General features: G+C 42.9%; 1 protein-coding gene across 1 annotated transcript in view; it reads left to right on the forward strand.

The window, feature by feature from the left end:
* PASD1 (PAS domain containing repressor 1) overlaps window positions 1-22,797 on the forward strand; it is a 164,607-nt gene that overhangs the window by 101,875 nt on the left and 39,935 nt on the right. Inside the window, exons 4-8 of the mRNA XM_069747068.1 lie at window positions 3,119-3,273; window positions 3,362-3,453; window positions 15,161-15,250; window positions 16,536-16,656; window positions 20,882-20,995. Of these exons, the coding sequence (XP_069603169.1) occupies window positions 3,119-3,273; window positions 3,362-3,453; window positions 15,161-15,250; window positions 16,536-16,656; window positions 20,882-20,995 (572 nt within the window). The remainder of the gene's footprint in view (window positions 1-3,118; window positions 3,274-3,361; window positions 3,454-15,160; window positions 15,251-16,535; window positions 16,657-20,881; window positions 20,996-22,797) is intronic.

The following is a 22,797-nucleotide window of genomic DNA, read 5'->3' on the forward strand; positions in this document are numbered from 1 at the left end:
CATCATAAAAATTAGCAATAAATAAGCAGATCCAAATCACAGGAACAGTATGATTTAAATATTTGGATATTTAGGAGAGCAGTAGGAATAAAATAAGAGCAAAAACTGGCCACGTTTGACCTTGGTGACAGGTCGTCCTTAAAGCAGCTGTCCACTACTAGGACAACCCCTTCTTGATCTAAATGCTTGGCCCGATAAAATAGAAAAGCTTATACTTACCTCCCGTGCTGATGCCATTCCAGCGGTGTCGGCACTCGGGGTCCCGGGGCTCTCATGCCTTTCAGGGTCCCGGGGCTCTCATGCCGTTTTGTGACATGTGAACCCGGCGCCCAATCAGCGCTGGCATTACTGTCCTCACCTTCGTATGAATTGAACATGAAGAGGAAGTCTGGCTGCAGCTGATATCTGATTTCCTCTTCATGTTTAATTCGACAGAAGGCGGGGACAGTGACGCCAGTCCTGATTGGGCACCAGAGTCACGTGTCACAACAACTGCACTGGAGCCCTGGGGAGAGCGAGAATGGCACTGGCACAGGAGGTGAGTATAAGCTTTTCTATGTTTTTGGGTTCAGAGCGTGGGGTATGACAAGGAGTTGTCCAAGTAGTTGACAACTTCTTTAAGTCCATTACCTATCACTCAATATCTGATCCCCCACAGATTAACTGTACCTGACAAGGGGCTCTGATCACCCATACCGATGGGGCAGACAAGCACAGCTTTTGCTGAAGAGCAGGCATTGTGGTCTAAAGGCCCATAGATCTACTGACAAGGGTCTTAGTATCTTGGCCTCTTCACGATCAACAATACTGAACACAGGCTACAATATATGAAACCTTAATTAAAAGTTTAGTTACACTTCAAATCACTTCTCTAGCAGAATTACATCAGATCTGAACAGAGAGTAGACCAGCCGAAGAGAAAATAGATTCCTTAGAGTGACCATAGTTCACAGAAACTTACGTCAGTCTGCAATATTCCTATATTGGTCATGCTACAGACTGTCATAATGCAGCGTATAACCTGATGACTGGTTGAGACAGAGCTCAGTTTTGTTTCCCCCCAAGTGACGAAATGATTTTGATTTACGATACAGAAGGAGTATGCACTAACTACATATGGCAGTATAGTTTTTAGCGATGTAACAGTAGGATCTTTGAGCCTATTTCATAATTGCATTCGCGCCTGTTTTAGTCCTTTTTTAGGTTTTGCACTCTTCCATTTGCTTGTTTTTTTTTTAAGTCTAGTCTATTGTAACCCTTTCTTTTTTAATTTACAATGAAGGCAGAGTTTAGGGTTTTTTTTTGTCTGATTGCACATTTGTAGCCTTTTCACATTGTGCAAAATGTGTGACTGTTTGGACTGAAAAGTCACATAAAAGTTTGAAAGCAAAAAAAAAGAACAATTGACTTCATGCAAAATTCATGAATCTCGTTTTAAAGAATTTGGTGCAAAACGGGCAACAAATTCCACAAGACAAAACAGGTGACTTTAAAACAAAAAACACACAAATGTCAAATCAAACTCTTTGTCTTTATATTCCTTCATTATTATATTCCAATGCTTTGGACCTTCCTCAAGAAAAAAACAAAGAGGGTTTAAGTCCCAGCTTCTTAGTTAAAATTCCAATTTTTTTGGACAATTGTAAAAATTCCGTGGCACTCAAAAGCAAAAATAAAGAGGAGAGAAAAGTGACGCATTTCGATCGCAGACCGTGCCCTTAATCAGAGTTCTAATTAAGATCTCAGTCTATGTTCAAAACGTGTCGCTTCTGTCTCCTCTTTGCTTATTTTTTGCTCTTGAGTGCCATGGAATTTTTGACATTTGTCTAAATGAAACGATGTTATCTGAGGAGCTAGAACTAAACCCTCTTTGCTTTTTCTTGACTCGTTACATCGTTCAAGATGTAGTTCTGTGCACTTGGACGATATTGGACTTCAGTGCTGAGCTGGCTGTGTCTTTACCTTGGATCTTCCTCCCATCATGTCTGTGCGTTAGGCCAGTAGCCTGACATTTGAGAATATTGCGGCATCCTACCTTTGGTCAGGGACTATGTATGTCAGCCGGTGGTTCTGTCCTTTGGCTGTTTTTGTGCTTCATTATGATTTTGACTAAAATTGAATTGTTAAAATACTGATGACTAATACTGGAGCTGTGGAGGCCATTACAAAGTCATTACTGCCGCTCCCACAAAGCCAACCCGCTGGGTGCAATCATAGGCACTTACTGAAATCCACATGACTCAGATTGAAATCTCGACTTCCAGATCCATTTTTTGTGTGATATGAGTCCCGAATTAGAGGAGATCTACACAAAGTATCTTGTTATATTGCTTCCAAAATTAATTGAGAATCCGGTCCATGGCTCACACTAACAGCTCGGCGTTTCTAATTTAATACTAATATACGAGATTAATTATGTATTTTAAATTTCAATATTTGTGATGTGATAGGATCACTTCATCTACAGGCAATACATTGACAGAACAAACCTTGTCCCTGTTTTTGCAGACAATACTTTTATAAGACTCCATTTTTTGAGGCTGCCTGGTTTCTTAGGGTTTGTGCACGCAGAGTTTTTTTAGAAGGTTTTGGAGGAGAAAGTGAACAAAACTCTCTAAATCCACATCAAAAATCATAAACCTCAAAAACTTGGCGATTCTGCTCAATTTCTGATTCAAAATGTCTGCAAAAATACTCCGTTTGCACAAATGCTTGGGCTCCGTTCACACAGTCGTTTTGATGAGGTTTTTAGCAGAAACTGAGCAGAAACTCAATGTTTTTGCTGAGTTTTGAGATTTGGAGAGTTTTCATTTGGTGTCTGCTCAGTTTTTGCTCCAAAAATGCATTGAAAAACTCAGTGTGCACATAGGCTTACACCGATTTCTCACGGTTTCCGTTAACTGAGTAGATGAGGATTAAAATAAGCCAGTGCTGCACTGAGGGATAGGACCTATGATCATATACATACAAGAGCTGCATTATTGCACTTCCTTACGGGCTTTCCTGGAGTAGCGGCAGAGTTTGAAGTTTCCCTCAATCTAAATCTTGGGAGATTTAAGCATAGCCTTATACAAACCACATAGTGTAGCTTTATAATAATACTTTTCATTGTATTCAGGGCTTCACGGAATAAATCTGAGAAGAAGAGAAGAGACCAATTTAATGTCCTCATTAAGGAGCTGTGTACAATGCTGCACGGCCATGGACACCCCCTCAAGATGGACAAGTCCACCATTCTCCAAAGAACTATTGATTTCTTGCAGAAACAGAAAGGTATGCTGTACAGGTGTGCGGGGCATAGTGGTGTGCAGCTAGTCATATGTCATGTGTATTCATGTACAATGTGTTGTCTCTTTCCTAGAAATCACAGCACAGACAGAAGCTTGTGAGATCAGGCAGGACTGGAAGCCATCTTTTCTTAGTAATGAAGAGTTTACCCAGTTGATGTTAGAGGTAAAGCTTGTTATATCATTCTGCATCCTTCCCTATGTTTCCACTGGGCTTGAAATATCCTGAAATGAGTAGGGCAGGATGGCCATAAAAAAGCATGCTTTTGCAGCACTCTGTCAGGAGATGTTTATGCTATGTGTGACCACCCAGTGGCTGTGATGTGACTTGTAATATATTGAACTAGCCATTCGCTCTGTTTCTCTCTCTCTGCCAGTGAAGCTGCTGCTGCTCTAACCAACTTCCTGGCATACGCTGATGTCCTGGCATGCACTGACTCCTGACATGTCCTGACATTCGCTGACGTCCTGACATTCGCTGACTCCTGACATGTGCTGACGTCCTGACATTCGCTGACTCCTGACATGCGCTGACTCCTGACATGCGCTGACTCCTGACATGCGCTGACTCCTGACATGCGCTGACTCCTGACATGCGCTGACTCCTGACATGCGCTGACTCCTGACATGCACTGACTCCTGACATGCGCTGACTTCTGACATGTGCTGACGTCCTGACATTCGCTGACATCCTGACATATGCTGACGTCCTGACATTCGCTGACTCCTGACATGCGCTGACTCCTGACATGCGCTGACTCCTGACATGCGCTGACTCCTGACATGCGCTGACTCCTGACATGCACTGACTTCCTGACATGCGCTGACTCCTGACATGCGCTGACTCCTGACATGTGCTGATGTCCTGACATTCGCTGACTCCTGACATGCGCTGACTCCTGACATTCGCTGACTCCTGACATGCGCTGACTCCTGACATGTGCTGACGTCCTGACATGCACTGACTCCTGACATGCTCTGACTTCCTGACATGCGCTGATGTCCTGACATTCGCTGACTCCTGACATGCGCTGGCGTCCTGACATGCGCTGACGTCTGACATGTGCTGATTCCTGACATGTGCTGACGTCCTGACATGTGCTGGCATCCTGACATGTGCTGACGTCTGACATGCGCTGACTCCTGACACGCGCTGATGTCCTGACATGCACTGGTGTCCTGGCATGCGCTGACGTCCTGACATGTGCTGACGTCCTGACATTCGCTGACTCCTGACATGCGCTGACTCCTGACATGTGCTGACTTCCTGACATGCGCTGACTCCTGACATTCGCTGACTCCTGACATGCGCTGACTCCTGACATGCGCTGACTCCTGACATGCGCTGACTCCTGACATGCGCTGACTCCTGACATGCACTGACTCCTGACATGCGCTGACTTCTGACATGTGCTGACGTCCTGACATTCGCTGACATCCTGACATATGCTGACGTCCTGACATTCGCTGACTCCTGACATGCACTGACTCCTGACATGCGCTGACTCCTGACATGCGCTGACTCCTGACATGCGCTGACTCCTGACATGTGCTGATGTCCTGACATTCACTGACTCCTGACATGCGCTGACTCCTGACATTCGCTGACTCCTGACATGCGCTGACTCCTGACATGTGCTGACGTCCTGACATGCACTGACTCCTGACATGCGCTGACTTCCTGACATGCGCTGACGTCCTGACATTCGCTGACTCCTGACATGCGCTGGCGTCCTGACATTAGCTGACGTCTGACATGTGCTGATTCCTGACATGTGCTGACGTCCTGACATGTGCTGGCATCCTGACATGTGCTGACGTCTGACATGCGCTGACTCCTGACACGCGCTGATGTCCTGACATGCACTGGTATCCTGGCATGCGCTGACGTCCTGACATGTGCTGACGTCCTGACATTCGCTGACTCCTGACATGCGCTGACTCCTGACATGTGCTGACTTCCTGACATGCTCTGACTCCTGACATGCGCTGACTCCTGACATGCGCTGACTCCTGACATGCGCTGACTTCCTGACATGCGCTGACTCCTGACATGCGCTGACTCCTGACATGTGCTGACGTCCTGACATGCGCTGGCATCCTGACATGCGCTGACGTCTGACATGCGCCGACTCCTGACATGCGCTGATGTCCTGACATGCACTGGTGTCCTGGCATGCGCTGATGTCCTGACATGTGCTGACCTCTGGCATGCGCTGACTCCTGTCATGCAGTGACTCCTGACATGGCCTGACTTCTGGCATGCGCTGACTCCTGTCATGCGGTGACTCCTGACATGCGCTGGAGCCTTCAGACAGAAGAACACATCTCCGGTGATGTTATAGATTGTGCCAGGAGAAGTTGGAGTCCCTTAATGAAATTCATGGATTGATAAGGATGGACACATCTCTATTGCAAATTGTTTATTTCAAGATGGGTTATAGAATCTGGTCTTACCAAAAAAAAAAAAAGAAAGCACTTGTCAGTCCCCCAAGCATTGCTATTTTAGAGCCCACTTGTCTTCACCATAAAATAACAATGCTACAGCATCTTATTTTATCAAACTCAGCATTGTGCTGTTCTGCTATTTTTTGGGAAATTATTAAATAGTGGTTTTACCACTTTCCTTGTCAATGGCACATATTCCTGTACGCTCCGATGCTGCCCGATCTGCATCACACCTGATTAATAAGAATGGGATTCTCATTCACACAATTCCAAGAGGAACAACAGAGGAACAGTAGAACATAGTGTTCTCTGAAAAGTCACTCCAGCATTTTTATTTTTTGGAGAAATATTTACTAAAAGAATCTCCTCATGAGAGCTGACGCCTCCTTATTAAGTGATTTATTAGATACGCGGTACAGCGACATCCTACGACTATCCCACTATGATGCTTGGGCACCAAGCCTAAATTTAGTTAACCTCTAATCTCCATTGACGTCACTTTTTTTGAATGAATCTATTTGGTAGGATGATGTCGCTTTCTTGTCCTGGGGGTACTAAGATTTTTTAATTCAGTTTAATAAAAATTAGTAAAATGTATTTTTTTTAAAAGTCCCATAGAAATAACTGATTTGTATGAAGTTTTAAGTAACATAACTACAGAACCTGGATATGGATTGTGGGAAACGCATGGTATAACCCCAAAGTTTCTTTAGGTTTATTGCAGCTTTAGCAGTTCTTAATTTGCCAGAGATATTATTTGATGGAAATACAAGATAATAGAAAAATGTTATGACTGTATAGGATTAAACTGACAAATGCAATTTTTGTGAAGTTGTTGAAGCCAAGTAAATGATCAGTCTTCCTTAACATTTTTCTGTCTTTTTGGAACTTTTCCTGGTGTTACAGCGCCACAACAAATGTCATAGTTATAGAGCAAAGTGTATTAAAAGGGTTTGTAAATCTTTGGAGACATTTTTATTTTGCTTAATTGAATGCATTTAGTGACTAAAACTCTGTTTTATTGAAAATGTTTCACTATTTGTCTTATACCAACCCTTTGTTTCCCTGCATACTCAACTTCGATGTGGTCATAAATCGGCTGAGAGGAGCTCAGAAAATGACAGATACAAGAGTTTTGGATTGTCATAGGGGGCTGACTGATGGATTCTAAGTTAACTTTTTCTGCAGCCAGCAATAGATAGTGGAACACAGAGGCTGTAGAAAGCAAATGGTGGAAAATGTTTAATGGACTGCAATTGCAAAACTGATTTTTAGCTCCAAATGCATGCATTTAAGGAAAAAAAAATGATCCCCCATAGATGGGCTACACCTTTCATGTAGATGCTTCTTTCACCCTATTTGCCATGTCCAACATGGGATTCAAACACTGTTGTTTTTACGATTAGTGATAAATAGAAAAAGTTAATACAGTCCCAACTACTGATTTTGGCTACAGTGGAGCACCATATTTTTAATGTATTCATCCATAAACCAGCTCTAGATTCTACAGGTAAAGCCGGCCATACACATTAGCTGGCTGTCAGTCACACAGTGATTCAGCCGATCGTCTGCCTCGGCTAGCTCTCCCATACACAGGATGACTCGTTAGGCCAAGCGCTCCTGTATTCGGCATGAGAAAGCCAACACTAGACATGTCAGATGACGATTTATCAAGACGATTGTCAGTCCAAAATCAGACATGCCGGATCGATATGTCTCCCGACAATAAATTATCCGCGCTCCCATACACATTAGACTGTCGGTTGAACCTGTCGATATTGGACGACGCAACATATAGGGCAGATCGACTGTTCATAACCGTATGTATGCCAATTGTTCTTGGCCCGTAGTAACACCATCACAAGCCATGTTCGTCACAAAATGAAACTGAGTACGTAAGCCCGAGATACACAGGTTGATAGCGTCCTCCTGCTGGATCCTCCGCCTGTGTTACCAATTTGCATGCATTAGAAATCAATGCCAGCTCCTTTTTAGTCATCGGACTAATTTATTCTGTAAAACAATGAATCTTGCTCAGCAGTCAGCACATAATCCGTCCCTTTTTTCAGTTTTTCCACTTGGGCAAGTGGAGGCACAGTATGTCAAGAGTAAAACGCTTGTTTTCTCTGTGAAGAAGGGAGTGGGTAGAGCTGGCATCAGTAATTCTGCAATTATCATGGTAATAGTGTGAGCATTTGAAGAAGCTGTTCCACAGGCGCTGCTTGCCTGAAGGGTAATACAGGCTTGGCACCACTCTGGGAAGGCGGAAGGAAATGGAGGGAATGGTAATAAGCGCGGCTGAGGAGGAGAACACAGCATGACCTAGTCAGCCCTGTGTCTCTTGGAAAGTGATGAGGACTAGCAGGTCAGACCGCCGGCTTTATGTCACCTTTATGGCTGCTTCATAAGCTGCTAACAATACTCAATTATATGTAGATTAGTTCCTGGCAAAAAACAAAAATGGGTTAACTAACAGTACCTTGTCTGTCACCGCCTTTATCCAACCTGACAATACCATTGTTGTGCTTGATGGCATATTTCATTCCGCTGTCAGATATTCAATTCTTCTAATAACAAGGTAGAATGATAACACAAAAATACAGCAAATCAGTGACATATTTTCTTGCTATATGGCCAACCTCCAGATAACAACCATGGGAAAGACTAAACATAGAAGGTGTAATATATTAATGGGACATGCGTGTTTTAGCGTATCATGTCATACTTGTCATGGTAGGCCTCTGGACAGGCACGTGGACGCACTTTGTCACCATTAAATTTGGCCTAGGGAAACAAAATCTAAAATATCTTGCATTTTTTAACTTCATCTCAAAACAGCAAACAATAAGCAACTTAACAAATTAAAAGAGGCCCGGTTGCTGCGGGAAGGTGTACCGCTTCTGAGTAGGTGATCAGCCATTGCAGAAGCACCAATATCTGATACGTGCCAGTCACTTTACAATGCATACCATTAGAAAGAACCTGGGAGCCACACAAGTAGCAACGTCCTGTTATGATATCAAATGTGGCCCTTAAAATACAGGTAATTCTCAAAAATATGTAGCTTATTCATCTTATTAGAAAGTTGTTTCTTAGTGACAATCATCAATTTAAATAAAATCATTCTAAATAATACCAACATATAGTGTAAAGATAACACTAATGTATGCTGCCCTTATAATGCCACTGTGATAGTGCAATACGCTCCACCCAGGTGTAAAGTTTGGATAATCACATAGGGGCAGCTACAAATAAAGGTTTTTATTTTAATACTCTCCATGTATTAGGCTACTGGCTGTATGATTTTAGCCATGTATGTTTGACTTTGAAAAGCTGTGACTTTTCAGAGAAAAACATACTTGAAATACTGCTGGGGACAGAGTTACACTAGAGAGTAGTCAGACAGGTCGATCCCCGGTGGTTTTGCAGTCTCTTTTTCTCATTCATGTGCTTTTATTTATTTATATATATTTAATAGCGTCATAGGTCACTATACCATATTATGCTCACATATAAGGCCTGTAATGCTGCGGTAGCACCCGTACACAGTGAAGAGGCAGTGACCCACAAAGTTCCAACACATAGCATTTTATAGTACACGTCATCAAAGTTCAATACACACAGTTGCATCTTGTCTCAGTGCCTTTTTCATAGCACTACACATCATACAGCTTTAGATTGCAGTCCCTAAACACGCCAGACCTCTCCTTGCCCAATATCCATGGGGCAACCGCATGCCATACTAGTCTCCAAACAAAGCTTCACATGTTGCAGACACTACACACGCCAGTCCTCCTCTGACTAGTTCCCGTTGGTGTCCTGCACCCCTGTATCACAGACTCTTTACTCACACAGCCCAGGATATCCTCCGGATAGCAGCCGGGCACCATATCCACCTGTTTCCAATCGTTACACATGCCAGTCCTCTTTTGGGCACAGGACATCCACCTCCGGTTCACTTCCGGGCACAGGACTGTTCACATCTGAGACCAGTTACCATGGACGACTTGCCACCATAGCTGCTGGCTCTGCTGACCTGTGCTGATTCACACACACAGCCAGCTCTCTGCAGGCCTCTGCTCTGCACAACAGCACACACCAGACTAACACTGACTTTTCACCTGACACACCCATACCCCTTACTGCAGGGCTTTTAACAAACAAACCTGTGACTTCCAGCCACATGGAAAACCTGGACCTGCACAACCTGGGGAGAACATATAGCGACCCCTACCTGTGATACGAGTCACTGCCTCACATATCCTCCCCCTGTTCATACCTGTGGGGTTGAACACTTGTTACCCCTTATGGGTGCGAGACAGAGCATCCGTTTGACCCTGTGACATCCCCTCCCAAAACAACATTTTCAGTCTCTCCTTCCAATAGCTCTAGGGGAAGCCTATAGGGATTACATTCTGACACTAATTTGGTGACCCCTATGGCAGGTATCTCAACATTTTTGGGTTTTACGCCCGACACAGCACACAAGCACATTCTCTGCTGCTTCCACTACAGCTCCTGCTGTTGCAGAACCTCTTGCTGCAACTACAGCTCCTCCACAACGCAGACTTCATGGACCCGCCGATCCACAGTAAATCTTCGTAACCCCACTCAGTAACTGCTAGAAGCCATCAATCTTCGTGGCCCCGCCAAGCCACAGCAAGCTGCCTTGAAAACATTTTTCCAGCAGATTTGCACAACGCTATGCAGCACGCTATGGGGTATGCCTTGCACAACAGCACACACCACACTGATACTGACAGTGCACATGACACACCCATACCCCTTTCTGCAGGGTTTTTAACAAACAAACCTGTGGCTTTCAGTCACATGGAAAACCCAGACCGGAAATCCGTGACTGCCATGCACACCTATGGACTTCATCCATCTCCATGCACAACCTGGGGAGAACACACAGCGACCCCTACCTGTGACATGAGTTACTGCCTCACAGTCCCAATGCATCAATGCTTTCACAACAGAATTCTGGCATAAAAGCTTTGAAAAGCTGCAAAATTTAGGAGCAACTTAGAGCTGCACCTAAATTTTGTGACTTCTGGTGTCTTCACACCAGTTTTTCTCAGCTCTGCTGAAATGGGCAGAGCTAGGGAGGGAAAGGGTGTGGTGACCGCCATTCATCAAATTCCCGACAAGGGCTGTAGAAGAATTTGTGGTGGGGCGCACATGGAGGTGCACGCTACTCGTCTGACGCGCCTGATTCATGACGAGGCATCTGACTCCAGCATGCCCCCTAATCAAGATCAGCATGAAAAACGCTGATAGTCTTGCTTCCTCCCTCTTGCCCTGTTGCCCTCATTCCCACCACCATTCAAACCCTCCCAACCTTCCTCCCATCCCTCCCTGCCTCCTTCAATGCCTCCTTCTCCTCCTTCCTCCCTTCACTTCCCCATATTCTCCTCCAGATGGAAAACCAGAGATTAATATACATTTGTCATTTTATTTTGCTCAGTTTTGCGTGATTACCATTTAAAATTAGGATCTATGGCAATTGTCATGTTTGTCACCGCTCCATAACGGGTGCTGGTTGTGTTACCTCCCTCCAGCATGCTCTGCCCCTATAATACACACGCCCTTAGCTAACAGCTCTTACATTCACCTTGAACTGTCTACATCATAAGTTGTAATAACTAGTATCACTACTCGGCGAGCAAAGAGGACTCTGGCATCATCGGGGAAGTCTGCTGCTTCATTAAAGGGTTAGCAAGTGCAGGATTTGGGGCAAAAGTTGGCCAAAATGTACCCTTCCCTTGCATGCCATCATATATGATGCAGAGAGGGAGGAGCTGTTTCTTTCTTTTTTTAGTAAGGGCGTAGTATATGCTCATAAATTCACATTGCAATTAAACTTTTGCTCATATTGTTTTATTGTTTTTGGAGATTTGCTCATATAAAAGTGAGAATATCACAGAACAATGTGTCTACCCAACTCCAGATGTCTCAGAGTTCATGTACTGCAACAACGGAGAGACACAAATATCTACACAAGGGGCTCCACGGGGGAGTGCTTATGTTTAATGTGCTATTTTTATATTTTTATGTACTGAAAAGCCCTCATTTTCCATTACACTGGTAATATCCTATTGTGCGTGAGTCTTTCAGTGGCCACATGTTACATTGTAGGGCAAAGCAGGGCGTACCACCCATATAGTAAGAGTTGCCAGGAAAGGATTTGTTGTAAAAAGTGGCCACAATACATTGGCAGTGTACGTACACTTAGCTTTCACATGTAAGCTCAAAAATAGAAGAAGTCGTAGAGCCCGATAAATCAATAAAACATTACTTCTCTAACGTGAATTCTATTATACCTGTGATAGCCAAAATGGCGCTTTTCAGAGACAACGGAGAAAAGTCCTTTATTTATATGGAAGCAATAAAAAGACATTTGGAGTTCAGAAAGAAAAAAGGATTTGGATCCAAAAATGAATCATCCATCAAAAAAGAATCAGGATTTCTTTCTTTAAATGAGAACTAAATTACAACAACTAAAAAATAAGTGTGTGCTAACTTATGTGTGCAGACTTATTTTTAAAGGGAACCTGTCACCCCGAAAATCGGGGGTGAGGTAATCCCACCGGCATCAGGGGCTTATCTGCAGCATTCTATAATGCTGTAGATAAGCCCCCGATGTTACCTGAAAAAGGAGAAAAAGACGTTAGATTATACTCACCCAGGGGCGGTCCCGCTGCTGGTCTGGTCAGATGGGCGTCTCCGGTCCGCTGCGTCGCCTCCCATCTTCTTTCCATGACGTCCTCTTCTGATCTTCAGCCACGGCTCCGGCGCAGGCGTACTTTGCTCTGCCCTGTTGAGGGCAGAGGATAGTACAGCAGTGCGCAGGCGCCGGAAAGGTCAGAGGCTCGGCGCCTGCGCACTGCAGTACTTTGTCTGCCCTCAACAGGGCAGAGCAAAGTACGCCTGCGCCGGAGCCGTGGCCGAAGATCAGAAGAGGACGTCATGGAAAGAAGATAGGAGGCGCCGCAGCGGACCAGAGACGCCCATCTGACCAGACCAGCAGCGGGACCGCCCCTGGGTGAGTATAACATAACGTCTTTTTCTCCTTTTTCAGGTAACATCGGGGGCTTATCTACAGCATTATAGAATGCTGCAGATAAGCCCCTGATGCCGGTGGGATTACCTCACCCGCGATTTTCGGGGTGACAGGTTCCCTTTAAACCAATTTTGTGTATGTTATTCAGTATAAAAATTGTGGAATAACTATGCACTTGCACTTCTATTTATACATTTTTCTCTTATCTACTTATAGCCACCTAAAGAATTATACATGTGAATTTTAATCTCAATTTGACATATTTTACTTGTAATGCGGTTTTTTGTTTTTTTTGTTTTAAAACACAGTGTCAATTCTTCCAGTGCTTTTACTGCAGTTTCTCCGAATTGAGTCCAAAAGACCAAAAATTGCAGAAAAAACATGCAAAATGTTTGGTACTGTTTTCTAGTCATAGCCTGCACTTTTCCTGTAAAAAAAAAAAAAAAAAATATATATATATATATATATATATATATATATATATATATATATATATATATATATATAGAAATAACTATGTGTTATTCAACCCTTACATCATGGATTCCACACTGAACATTTCACCAGCTTGTGACTCAAATTAGAAAATATGTCAGTTATGTGTTTTCCAAACAGTACAAATTAAAAAGAAAATTATGTAGTAGGTGTAATAATATTAATATTATCAAATATCTCCAGTTAGAAATGTAGTATAGTTCTTCTGATTCACTATGTCACTTACCACATGTACAGGGCATTACAGTAGCTTAAGTATCCATGGTAATGACCTCTCATATAGTGTTAATGGTCATAACCATGGATACCTAAGCTACTGCAATGCCCTGCACATGAGGTAAGCGACATAGCCAATCAGAAGAACTATACTATCTTTCTAAATGGAGGTACTTTTATTATTATTATTATTACACCTACTTCATATTTGGATAGGATGTTGGAATTGGGAATACCCCTTTAAGTTCCTTCACGGTTCAGTCCCCTTCAGATCTAAATGGGATGGCATATGTGTGTGCTATGGGAATGATGAGTGGAAAACTACTTTAATTACCTCTGTACAATAAGGTGACAACTGAACTCCACCAATTTAGCAAAATAAGAAATGAATACATTTTCGATTTTACACTATGATCAATGCAAAGTTATTTAAAGGGAATGCGTCATCTGAAAATAAAATCAATTTTTCATAGTTAAAAGTTGTTTTTTTGCAACTGTTTTTGTTAATTTGCCAAAATCACTGTAATATAGGTTATGCATTCCCTTTAATCATCTTTCAGTTTCCTGCATGGGTATGCAAAGTCATCAAATAGGACCTTGCTCATACTTTAACTTTACATCTTGTCTTACTGTTTTTCTCTCTGTGAAAAGAGAATATATAAAAGGAGAAATATAAAGGCGTCCATGTTTGAAAGCTCTGAAGATGTGTGTTAATTATAGGGACGCCTTTGCATAGGAGATAGTAGCGGTTTTAGAACACAGACGTTTTCTCATGTCTCCTGACAGCTTTCTTACTAGCTGATAAGTGTCTGACAATAGAGAGGAGAAAGTGATGATAAAATGATGTAGTGGAACAGATCTGACAATTCGGATGATGTGACTGCTTTTTGTATATGTAGACTCTGATACGGAGCTGACAATTAGAATGTTCCGAATCCGTCAATATTGACATTCCGCTGCTCATCCTACATTATACTATAGAAGACAGCGCACCAGTGATGACGGCTTCCTCCTCGCTAAGGCTACTTTCACACTAGCGTCGGAATCTCCCCGTCTCAATGCGTCGGGGAGAGATTCCGACGCTAGCGTTTAACGTACTGCACAATGGAGGCAGCGGATGCATTTCTCCGGCGCATCCGCTGCCCCATTGTAAGGCGCGGGGAGGTGGGGGCGGAGTTCCGGCCGCGCATGCGCGGTCGGAAAAAGCGGTCCGTCGGGAGCAAAAAACGTTACATGTAGCGTTTTTTGCTCCCGACGGTCCGCAAAAGCACGACGCATCCGTCGCTTGACGGATGCGACGTGTGGCAATCGGTCGCAAATGCGTCGTCAATACAAGTCTATGGGGAAAAAACGCATCCTGCAAGCACTTTTGCAGGATGCGTTTTTTCTGCAAAACGACGCATTGTGACGGATTGCAGAAAACGCTAGTGTGAAAGTAGCCTAACATACAGCATACGTGTCACATCGGGGGATTGAGTGACCGCTCCGGGCCGATTTTAGCCTTCTCTAAAAATAACCTTAGATCAAAATAAATTGAATTTCCGCCTTTATGGTCTATATATAGTTACTCTTGGCACTTTCTAAAAATCAATGTACAGTTTGATTTAACATGTAAAGAGTAAATTGAATTTGTGTTTCTGCTTGTCAGGCCCTGGATGGGTTTCTAATTGCGCTGACCACAGACGGCATGATAATATATGTCTCTGACAGTGTTTCGTCTCTTCTGGGTCATTTACCGGTAAGTTATGTCTTTAATCAAGTCATATGTGTAGAATATAGTCCTATAGTAGATATGTTATAAATACAGAGATCGATAGGTACATAAATAGATCATTTGCCGATTTTCATTGAAGATACTCATTTTATGGACTGTTTAAAGGAGTCGTCCTCATTTGAATATTTTTTTTTCTACGCATGAATGGTTTCAAAATAATAAATAGAGGTAAAGTCATCATTCTGCACATCCGCAGAACAGACACAGGCTGCAATGGAGGTCTGTCCACGCTCTAGACCCAAGTTCTGTTCAGTTCGCAAGTTTCCAAGACCGCTGCAGGCTGTGATGGGCTGCAGCAGTCACGTGACTAATAGAGCATCACTAGAAAAGCATCCTTTAGTCACTTGACTGCTGCAGCCAATCACAGGCTGCAGTGGTGCTGATAACTTCTGAATAAAACAGACATGTCTTCTGAGACTAGCGTAGACCCCCAGAGTCGCCTGTGCTGAATCCTCGGGGGTGCTGGAGTGTAAGTATGTCTCTGTTTATGATTTTATAACCATCCATTCCTAGACAAAAAAGCATTAAGCTGTCGGACAACCCGTTCAACTAATAGATCATTGCAGTTACATTACGAGAAATTCTCATTTCATATCCCATTTCAACTAACCTTAGCCCATAGGGAAGGTGATGTATAAAACAACAATCTAAGCCTAACTTCCCCTCCCCAGGTCCAGTGCTGCCTCTCTGCTGCTGCTCCGGTCTTTGTTGATCAGCTTCCATCACGTGACGTCGGGTCTACACTGCTGCAGCCAATCACTGAGCTCATCAGCTCTGCTAATTTAGACGGCCAGAGCCTCTGAACTCAGTGATTGTAGACATGATTTCACCACGTGCAGCACTGGACCTGGGGAGGGTGAGTCAAACTTAGTTTTGTTCATTAATACAATACTGAGCCCATGACCTGTAGATAGTTAAAACAGGTAAACTGTATTAAAGGAGATGCCACGTGTGGACAGTCCATTGTCTATATGAGGAGCCACTAGCAATCAGCTAAAACTCCACGGTTGTTAATTATTACCACTTGGGAGGTTGGAGGTACCCCACAAGTATGGGCTACATGGTTGCTCCGGATCCTCCAGAGCCAGGATTGGTCTTTGCCATTGGGTTTGGATCATGTAATTTAGTGCACCTTTATGTATGACCAATGCTGAGGACACTTTCCCTACGTTGTATGTAGCCTTACCTGTAAGTCCATAGTGACAGATCTTCACTTTACTGAACATGACAAAGCATCTTTTTGTACCAGTCAGATTTGGTGGACCAAAATATATTGAACTTTCTGCCGGAACGTGAACATGGTGAAGTGTATAAGATGCTGGCGCCACATATACTTATGACGGAACCGGTCACTCCAGAATTTTTTAACAGTAAGTAAATCTCCAACTAGATGATGATATGATATAAGCTGTGATGAGCGTCTACTTTTATATATCATAAATTGTATTCTTAAAGAGGACATGTCACCAGTTCAAAAGTCGGCAGAACTTACACTTATTTTATTCCCACTGCTCCCCTGAGTATTCTGTTTTTTTTTTTTTTTTCATTCTGCCATAAGGAGATGTGGGCCTTTTATTTTGTACACCCAATATGCTAATTGTCATAGTAATTACCATGAAGACATCCCTCATAGGATTCTCAGGGGCGTGTCTTTAGGCTGCTCTGCATAATTACACTGAGAACTGCCCCCTTGGTAAAGAACTTTCACATTAGCATATTGTGCACACTAATTAAAAAGCCCATATCCCTGGAACTGTATTGTAAATGTAACAGAGAAATAAAATGGAATAGCCAAGAGAGCAGAGAGAATAAAATAATAGATAACACTTTTTTGACCTAGTGACAGTTCTCCTTTAGAAGGAAAATTTACCCCTAGGAGGTATCGGGAGCGCTTATAGGGCGCTGAATACCGATATAAATGGTCCCTGTGTTCTACCTGAACACTACACATTTGGAAACAGGAACACATGGGCTACTTGCACAGTGAACAAGTCTGTAGGAACATGTTCACACACCACCAAGAATCTTGAAGACAGAAAAGAGCATAGTAAAACCAAAAATACTCAGTTTAAAAAAATCACAGTAATCCGCAAGTGCTAGTAAAAAGATGTAAAAAACAGGGTATTTGGTTTATACGTTTTTTGCAAAAAATGTATACTAAGCTGCTCCACCAAACGTCAAGGTATACCCTTATCAGAGCAGTCCTAACTAATGTATGCAATCCCTATCTGATGTATTTAAAAACCTGATCATCTGTATATTACCTGTGTGAACAGGGTTCAGAGAGGAAATGTCCATGTGGACACGCAGAGTCGAACAGCCTTTGTGCAGATAGCCCAAGAGGAGTGGTGGGTAACTCCCTAGTCTTGTAGACACAAGAGAACAATTTGGAAACAGGAACACATGGGCTACTTGCACAGTGAACAAGTCTGTAGGAACATGTTCACACACCACCAAGATTCTTCCCACAGAACTATGGGATCATTTCCACAACAACATGTCTGATGTACCAGCATGTGGAATGAGAGCGGGGTGGAGGAGATAAGAAGGAGCCCTAATTTATTCATAAGTCCTTAAGAGACAGTAAACATCCTTAGATTGACAGGCTTGAGACATCTATACTTGGAAATGGAATTTAGCCATAGTCATAGCTACCAGCACCCAGCACTGAAGTCATGAAGTCATCTCTTTTCTCTCCACTCCAGCAAAACTGCATATATATATTTGCACTTATATTACATTGGAATTGTAATACCAGAAGGGAAAGGTCATGGATCTATGAAGTCACCAGATCATATGACAGGTTAATGATGTACAACTGGTGAAAAAGTGGAAGCATCTCAAATTATCCAGTATCGAGTGTGAGCGCCATTCAAAGAACTACACACACTTAAACACTTTGGCACTTGGCACAGAAATTATCTAGATCCACTGCTGGCAGCTTCTGTTGCATTTATCAAACAATGATGCTCCAGATGTGCTCGATGAGAGACATCTCAGAAGACGCTGCAAGCCGTTGTAGCACATTTCAGACATGCAGTCTAATCACAGTAACACAAGAAACGTCCAGCCTGGCATTGTTGTGTTGAAAATGGTTCCTTGGATACTTTGGAGTAAACATCTTTCCACTGGTTCCACAACCAAATTAATGTAATACCAAGCTGTTTACCTCGGATGAAGACTAGAGAGGTCCAGGCACTGTGCTTTATACCACCTCCACACCATAGTCCAGGGAGTAGGACAGTTGTCACGCCCCCTTGTTAAGGGATCTTCACAGAGTTGCCCATATGGTCTCCTGGCCAATTTTGGCTGTCAGAGTGTCTAAGACAAAAGCGAAACTCATCACTGAAGAAGATAGACCCTCATTCCAGATTCCTTTGTTGTTGTGGTCTGCACCATGATATCCTTTGAGAGCAGTGGCTTTAGGTCAATGAATAGGTCTTCACGAGGGAACCTCACACTGGTCCTACTCCTGGGATGATGGTGTGAGGTGACAATGTACTTTACTACTTTGTACTTTTAGCCACACTCCTGTAGTCTTCATTCCAGATACAATAACAGATTGGTATTACCTTGATTTGGCCTTGGACCAGTGGTACGGCCAATTCTAGAAAGTGTCCCAGGAGTTGGTTTTCAACCCAATAATGCAATGCCGCATGTTGCTCGGGCTAGTGTGGGCATCCTGCAAGGCTCATATCAGTGGTACATGTAACAAAAGCTGTTATATTGTCAGGGATTCACAGCCGAGAGGGTCACGCAGAACCCACCACTGTTACCACTTTGTCACAGATGACACTGGAGAAAACACACAGGTCTCAATGGTGCCACCCGTTGTTAAAGGAATGCAACTCCACTGCTTCCAATTGGCAGGACAATTTCACGAATAGCTGACGAGATGATGGATGAGACTGCGGCTTCTTCCACTACTAGGCTGACTATTGGGGAATTAACAGTAAGCGTATGATATCTACACCTCCGACTCCCAACGGATGGAATATACGTATATATATATATACCACTCTTACGGTCACTGCTAGCTCTACAATAACAAAAGACCTACTAGCTGCCACCACCAATCATTTATACAGGATGACTGGACACCCGTTACAGATAGCATGTGGCTTCAGGGGTACGGTTTACAGAGCAAGAGGAACTGAGCTAAATTGTATATACCCGTATTTTCTGCTGTATAAGACAACTGGGCGTATAAGATGACCCCCAACTTTTCCATATAAAATATGGAATTTGGGATATACCCGCCGTATAAGACGGGGGTCATCTTATACGCCCAGTCATCTTATACGGCGTGTGCGGTGCGTATGATTCCCAGGGTCTGGAGGAGAAGAGACTCTCCTTCAGGCCCTGGGATCCATATTCATGTAAAAAATAAAGAATAAAAATACAAAATATGGATATACTCACCCTCCGATGGCCCCTGGCTCTCAGCGTTGCAAGCGGCAGCCTCTGTTCCTAAGAATGCATTGAGCGTAGGACCTGCGATGACGTCGCGGTCGCGTGACCAGAGCTTAGCCGATTGGGAAAATGGAAAGAACCTACAGCGAACTATGTCTTCCAAGGACCGACAAATGACCCAGACTCAAATACTGCTTTTTATTAGCTCAGGCTTACGCCCACATAACTCCCCTGATGAGCTTATGTCGGGGCTGTTTGTAGGGTATGCCTGACCCTTCAGAACTTCTAGTGGCCCCACGGCTATGTGAGTGAATGCATCACATCAGCCCTTTCATTACGACAACGAAAGTTAATATACCATAAATATCGGATCAATACAAAACTTAATATTCATATCTGGACAATGGAGACACAAAGTCTGGAACACTTTCAGAAAAATCCTTTGAACCCAGGATGCTTCTTCCTTGCAACAAAGTCAGCCCCTGCATATGTTTTAATCACCTGTCCACGGCAGGAAGTCTCTGCTTCAAAAAGGAGATGAAGTGTTTGCTCTCTCTAGCTATAATTAGTCTTCTCTCTTTCCCATATGTTTAATGCGAGGGGGACATGTCCCCTCCTTGGAGATGTCTTATGAATTTTCATTTTCCTCTATGACATACAGTATATGTACTGACAGTATGCAGTAATTGCCAATCCAATACCCTCAATGTCAAACACATTTGTAAATCAGCAATGATGGCCGTCTTCTTAACCCCTACTTTTAACTCATATATACATATTTTTTATCCATATGTTACATTGTAAAAAAAAACAACAACAGTGTAATAAAATCTAGAAACAAACCATTGAGTCTGAAGCTTAATAAGAATTTATGATGTTTTATCCAATCCGTTGCGGGTGAGAGACAGTGATGGGAACATTTCTGGAGCACGTCTTTATGAGGCTGTAAACTTACACCATATTAAAACATACAAACCCTTTGGTTCATTACATTTTCTTCCCAGTAAAATCTCAGTGTGGCACCAAACTGCATATTTGTAAGAACAATGTATTATTTCACTGTTTTATGAAGTGGGAAATTGGCTTAAATGTAATTAGCAGCACAAAACAATGAACAGATATTACATTGTTTCACAAATGAAGATTTATTCTCATTCTCTCCTGTTCCATTTCCATTTTCAGATGATAAACAAGTGGAGTTTTGTTGTCATTTAGCAAGAGGAAGTCTGGACCCAAACGAGCCTCCAACTTATGAATATGTAAAATTTGTTGTAGATTTTAAGTTTTTTACCCATGGTGAGTATGTAAAATTTATATTTGAGGTCATCTATGTAAAGTATTGATTTGTGCATTAAATGAACACAAACAGCGTGCATTTCTAGTATTTGATAAATATGGGGTATTGCCATTAACGACTCTACTCCCGAGGGGTTACTATTGTGCGACACCAACAGACAAGTCTTTGTTGTAGAGATGCAGCAGACGAGGAGTGATTTACCTCTTTTGATTTTTCCATGCAGCTGGTCATTAGAAACAGTTGTGGCAAACTTGCTCCTACTTTATCGGCATGTTCATTTTTCAGCATAGGTACCACCATCACTAGTGATGAGCGAATATAGTCGTTACTCGAGATTTCCCGAGCACGCTCGGGTGTCCTCCGAGTGCTCGGAGATTTAGTTTTCATCGCCGCAGCTGAATGATTTACATCTGTTAGCCAGTATAAGTACATGTGGGGGTTGCCTGGTTGCTAGGGAATCCCCACATGTAATCAAGCTGTCTAACAGATGTAAATCATTCAGCTGAGGTGAGGAAAACTAAATCTCCGAGCACTAAAAAATACTCGGAGGACACCAGAGCGTGCTCGGGAAATCTCAAGTAACGAGTATATTCGCTCATCACTATCCATCACCTCTCCCAGTATTGCTCCAGTTCGGCCCTGGAAGGCTCATGTTTGGGTAGGGTTTACATAAATCCTGTTTCCTTACAGCCCAGGAGACTCAGAAGATCTGGTAGAGTTGACAACTATATATGTCTAAAAAGTTAAAGGCAACCTGACAGAAAATTTGACTCCACCAAACCATTAATATGGCAAAGTAGTCTATTAAATAAGCCAGTTGGTCCTTTTATGACCTTAAAGTGCTGAGAAATCATGATTTGAAGTTGTGTCTGGAAGCGCGTTGTGGAGTAACGAGGCACTTACAGCTCCTCGGCCTCTTCCCTGAATTATCAGCACCCTCCCCTGGCTGGTTGGCAGTTCATTTGCTCTGGTACATGCACAATGACCCGTCAATCAGCCTGCGGAGGGTGCGTCCAGGTCAGGAATACAGCAGAGACTGAGAAGGTGTAAGTGCGTTGTTGTCACTCCCCAACGCACTTCCAGACTAAGCGTCAAAGCTCGATCTCTCGCTGCTGGAGCAGTAGTTTGAGATTATAAGGGCATTGATTGGCTGATTTTTAAAGGGCTAAACACCCATATTAACGGTTTAGGGATGATAAACGTTTTTGACACCTAGAAAGCGTAAAATGTTATCAAGTCTTATTATCTTGATCATTTTGTAATGTTGTGGCTGTTTTGCATTTAGTGACTCACTATCGTGTTATTATTTCTCGTTGACTTTATTTTGTTGGTCACATCAGAAGTCTTTTTTGCATATTGTACTTGCAGTCTTTGGATGTTGAGTATTGATAGGTCTGTGGTGGTAAATATCAGTATATTTGCACCGGTATCACCATCTTGCTAGCTAATGCCTACATTTTATGTTATTGGTGAGTAATATTTTAATCAGAAGCAGGACGCTCATTTATATAGCAATAGTCCTGTACACAGCGCCACCTAGAGGCTGACATTGCAGCATATTCCTTCCCCAGCATGACTCCTTAGAGCATATAGTAGTTACTCTTCCTTCATATTTTTGTGGCGACGGGATAATTCTCCTTTTTGACATTCTGGATCAATATGCTAGCAATCCTCTTACCTTATATGTAGAAGTGCGTCTTTTGTTGGCGTCAGTGAACAGCCTGTTAAATCCGACTACATGAGCACATCATTGCAATAAGCAGCACGGATAACGGCATCCCTGTAACCTTTTGCAATATAA

This window comes from Ranitomeya imitator, chromosome 2 (genome assembly GCF_032444005.1).
Source record: "Ranitomeya imitator isolate aRanImi1 chromosome 2, aRanImi1.pri, whole genome shotgun sequence".
Lineage (NCBI taxonomy): Eukaryota > Metazoa > Chordata > Amphibia > Anura > Dendrobatidae > Ranitomeya > Ranitomeya imitator.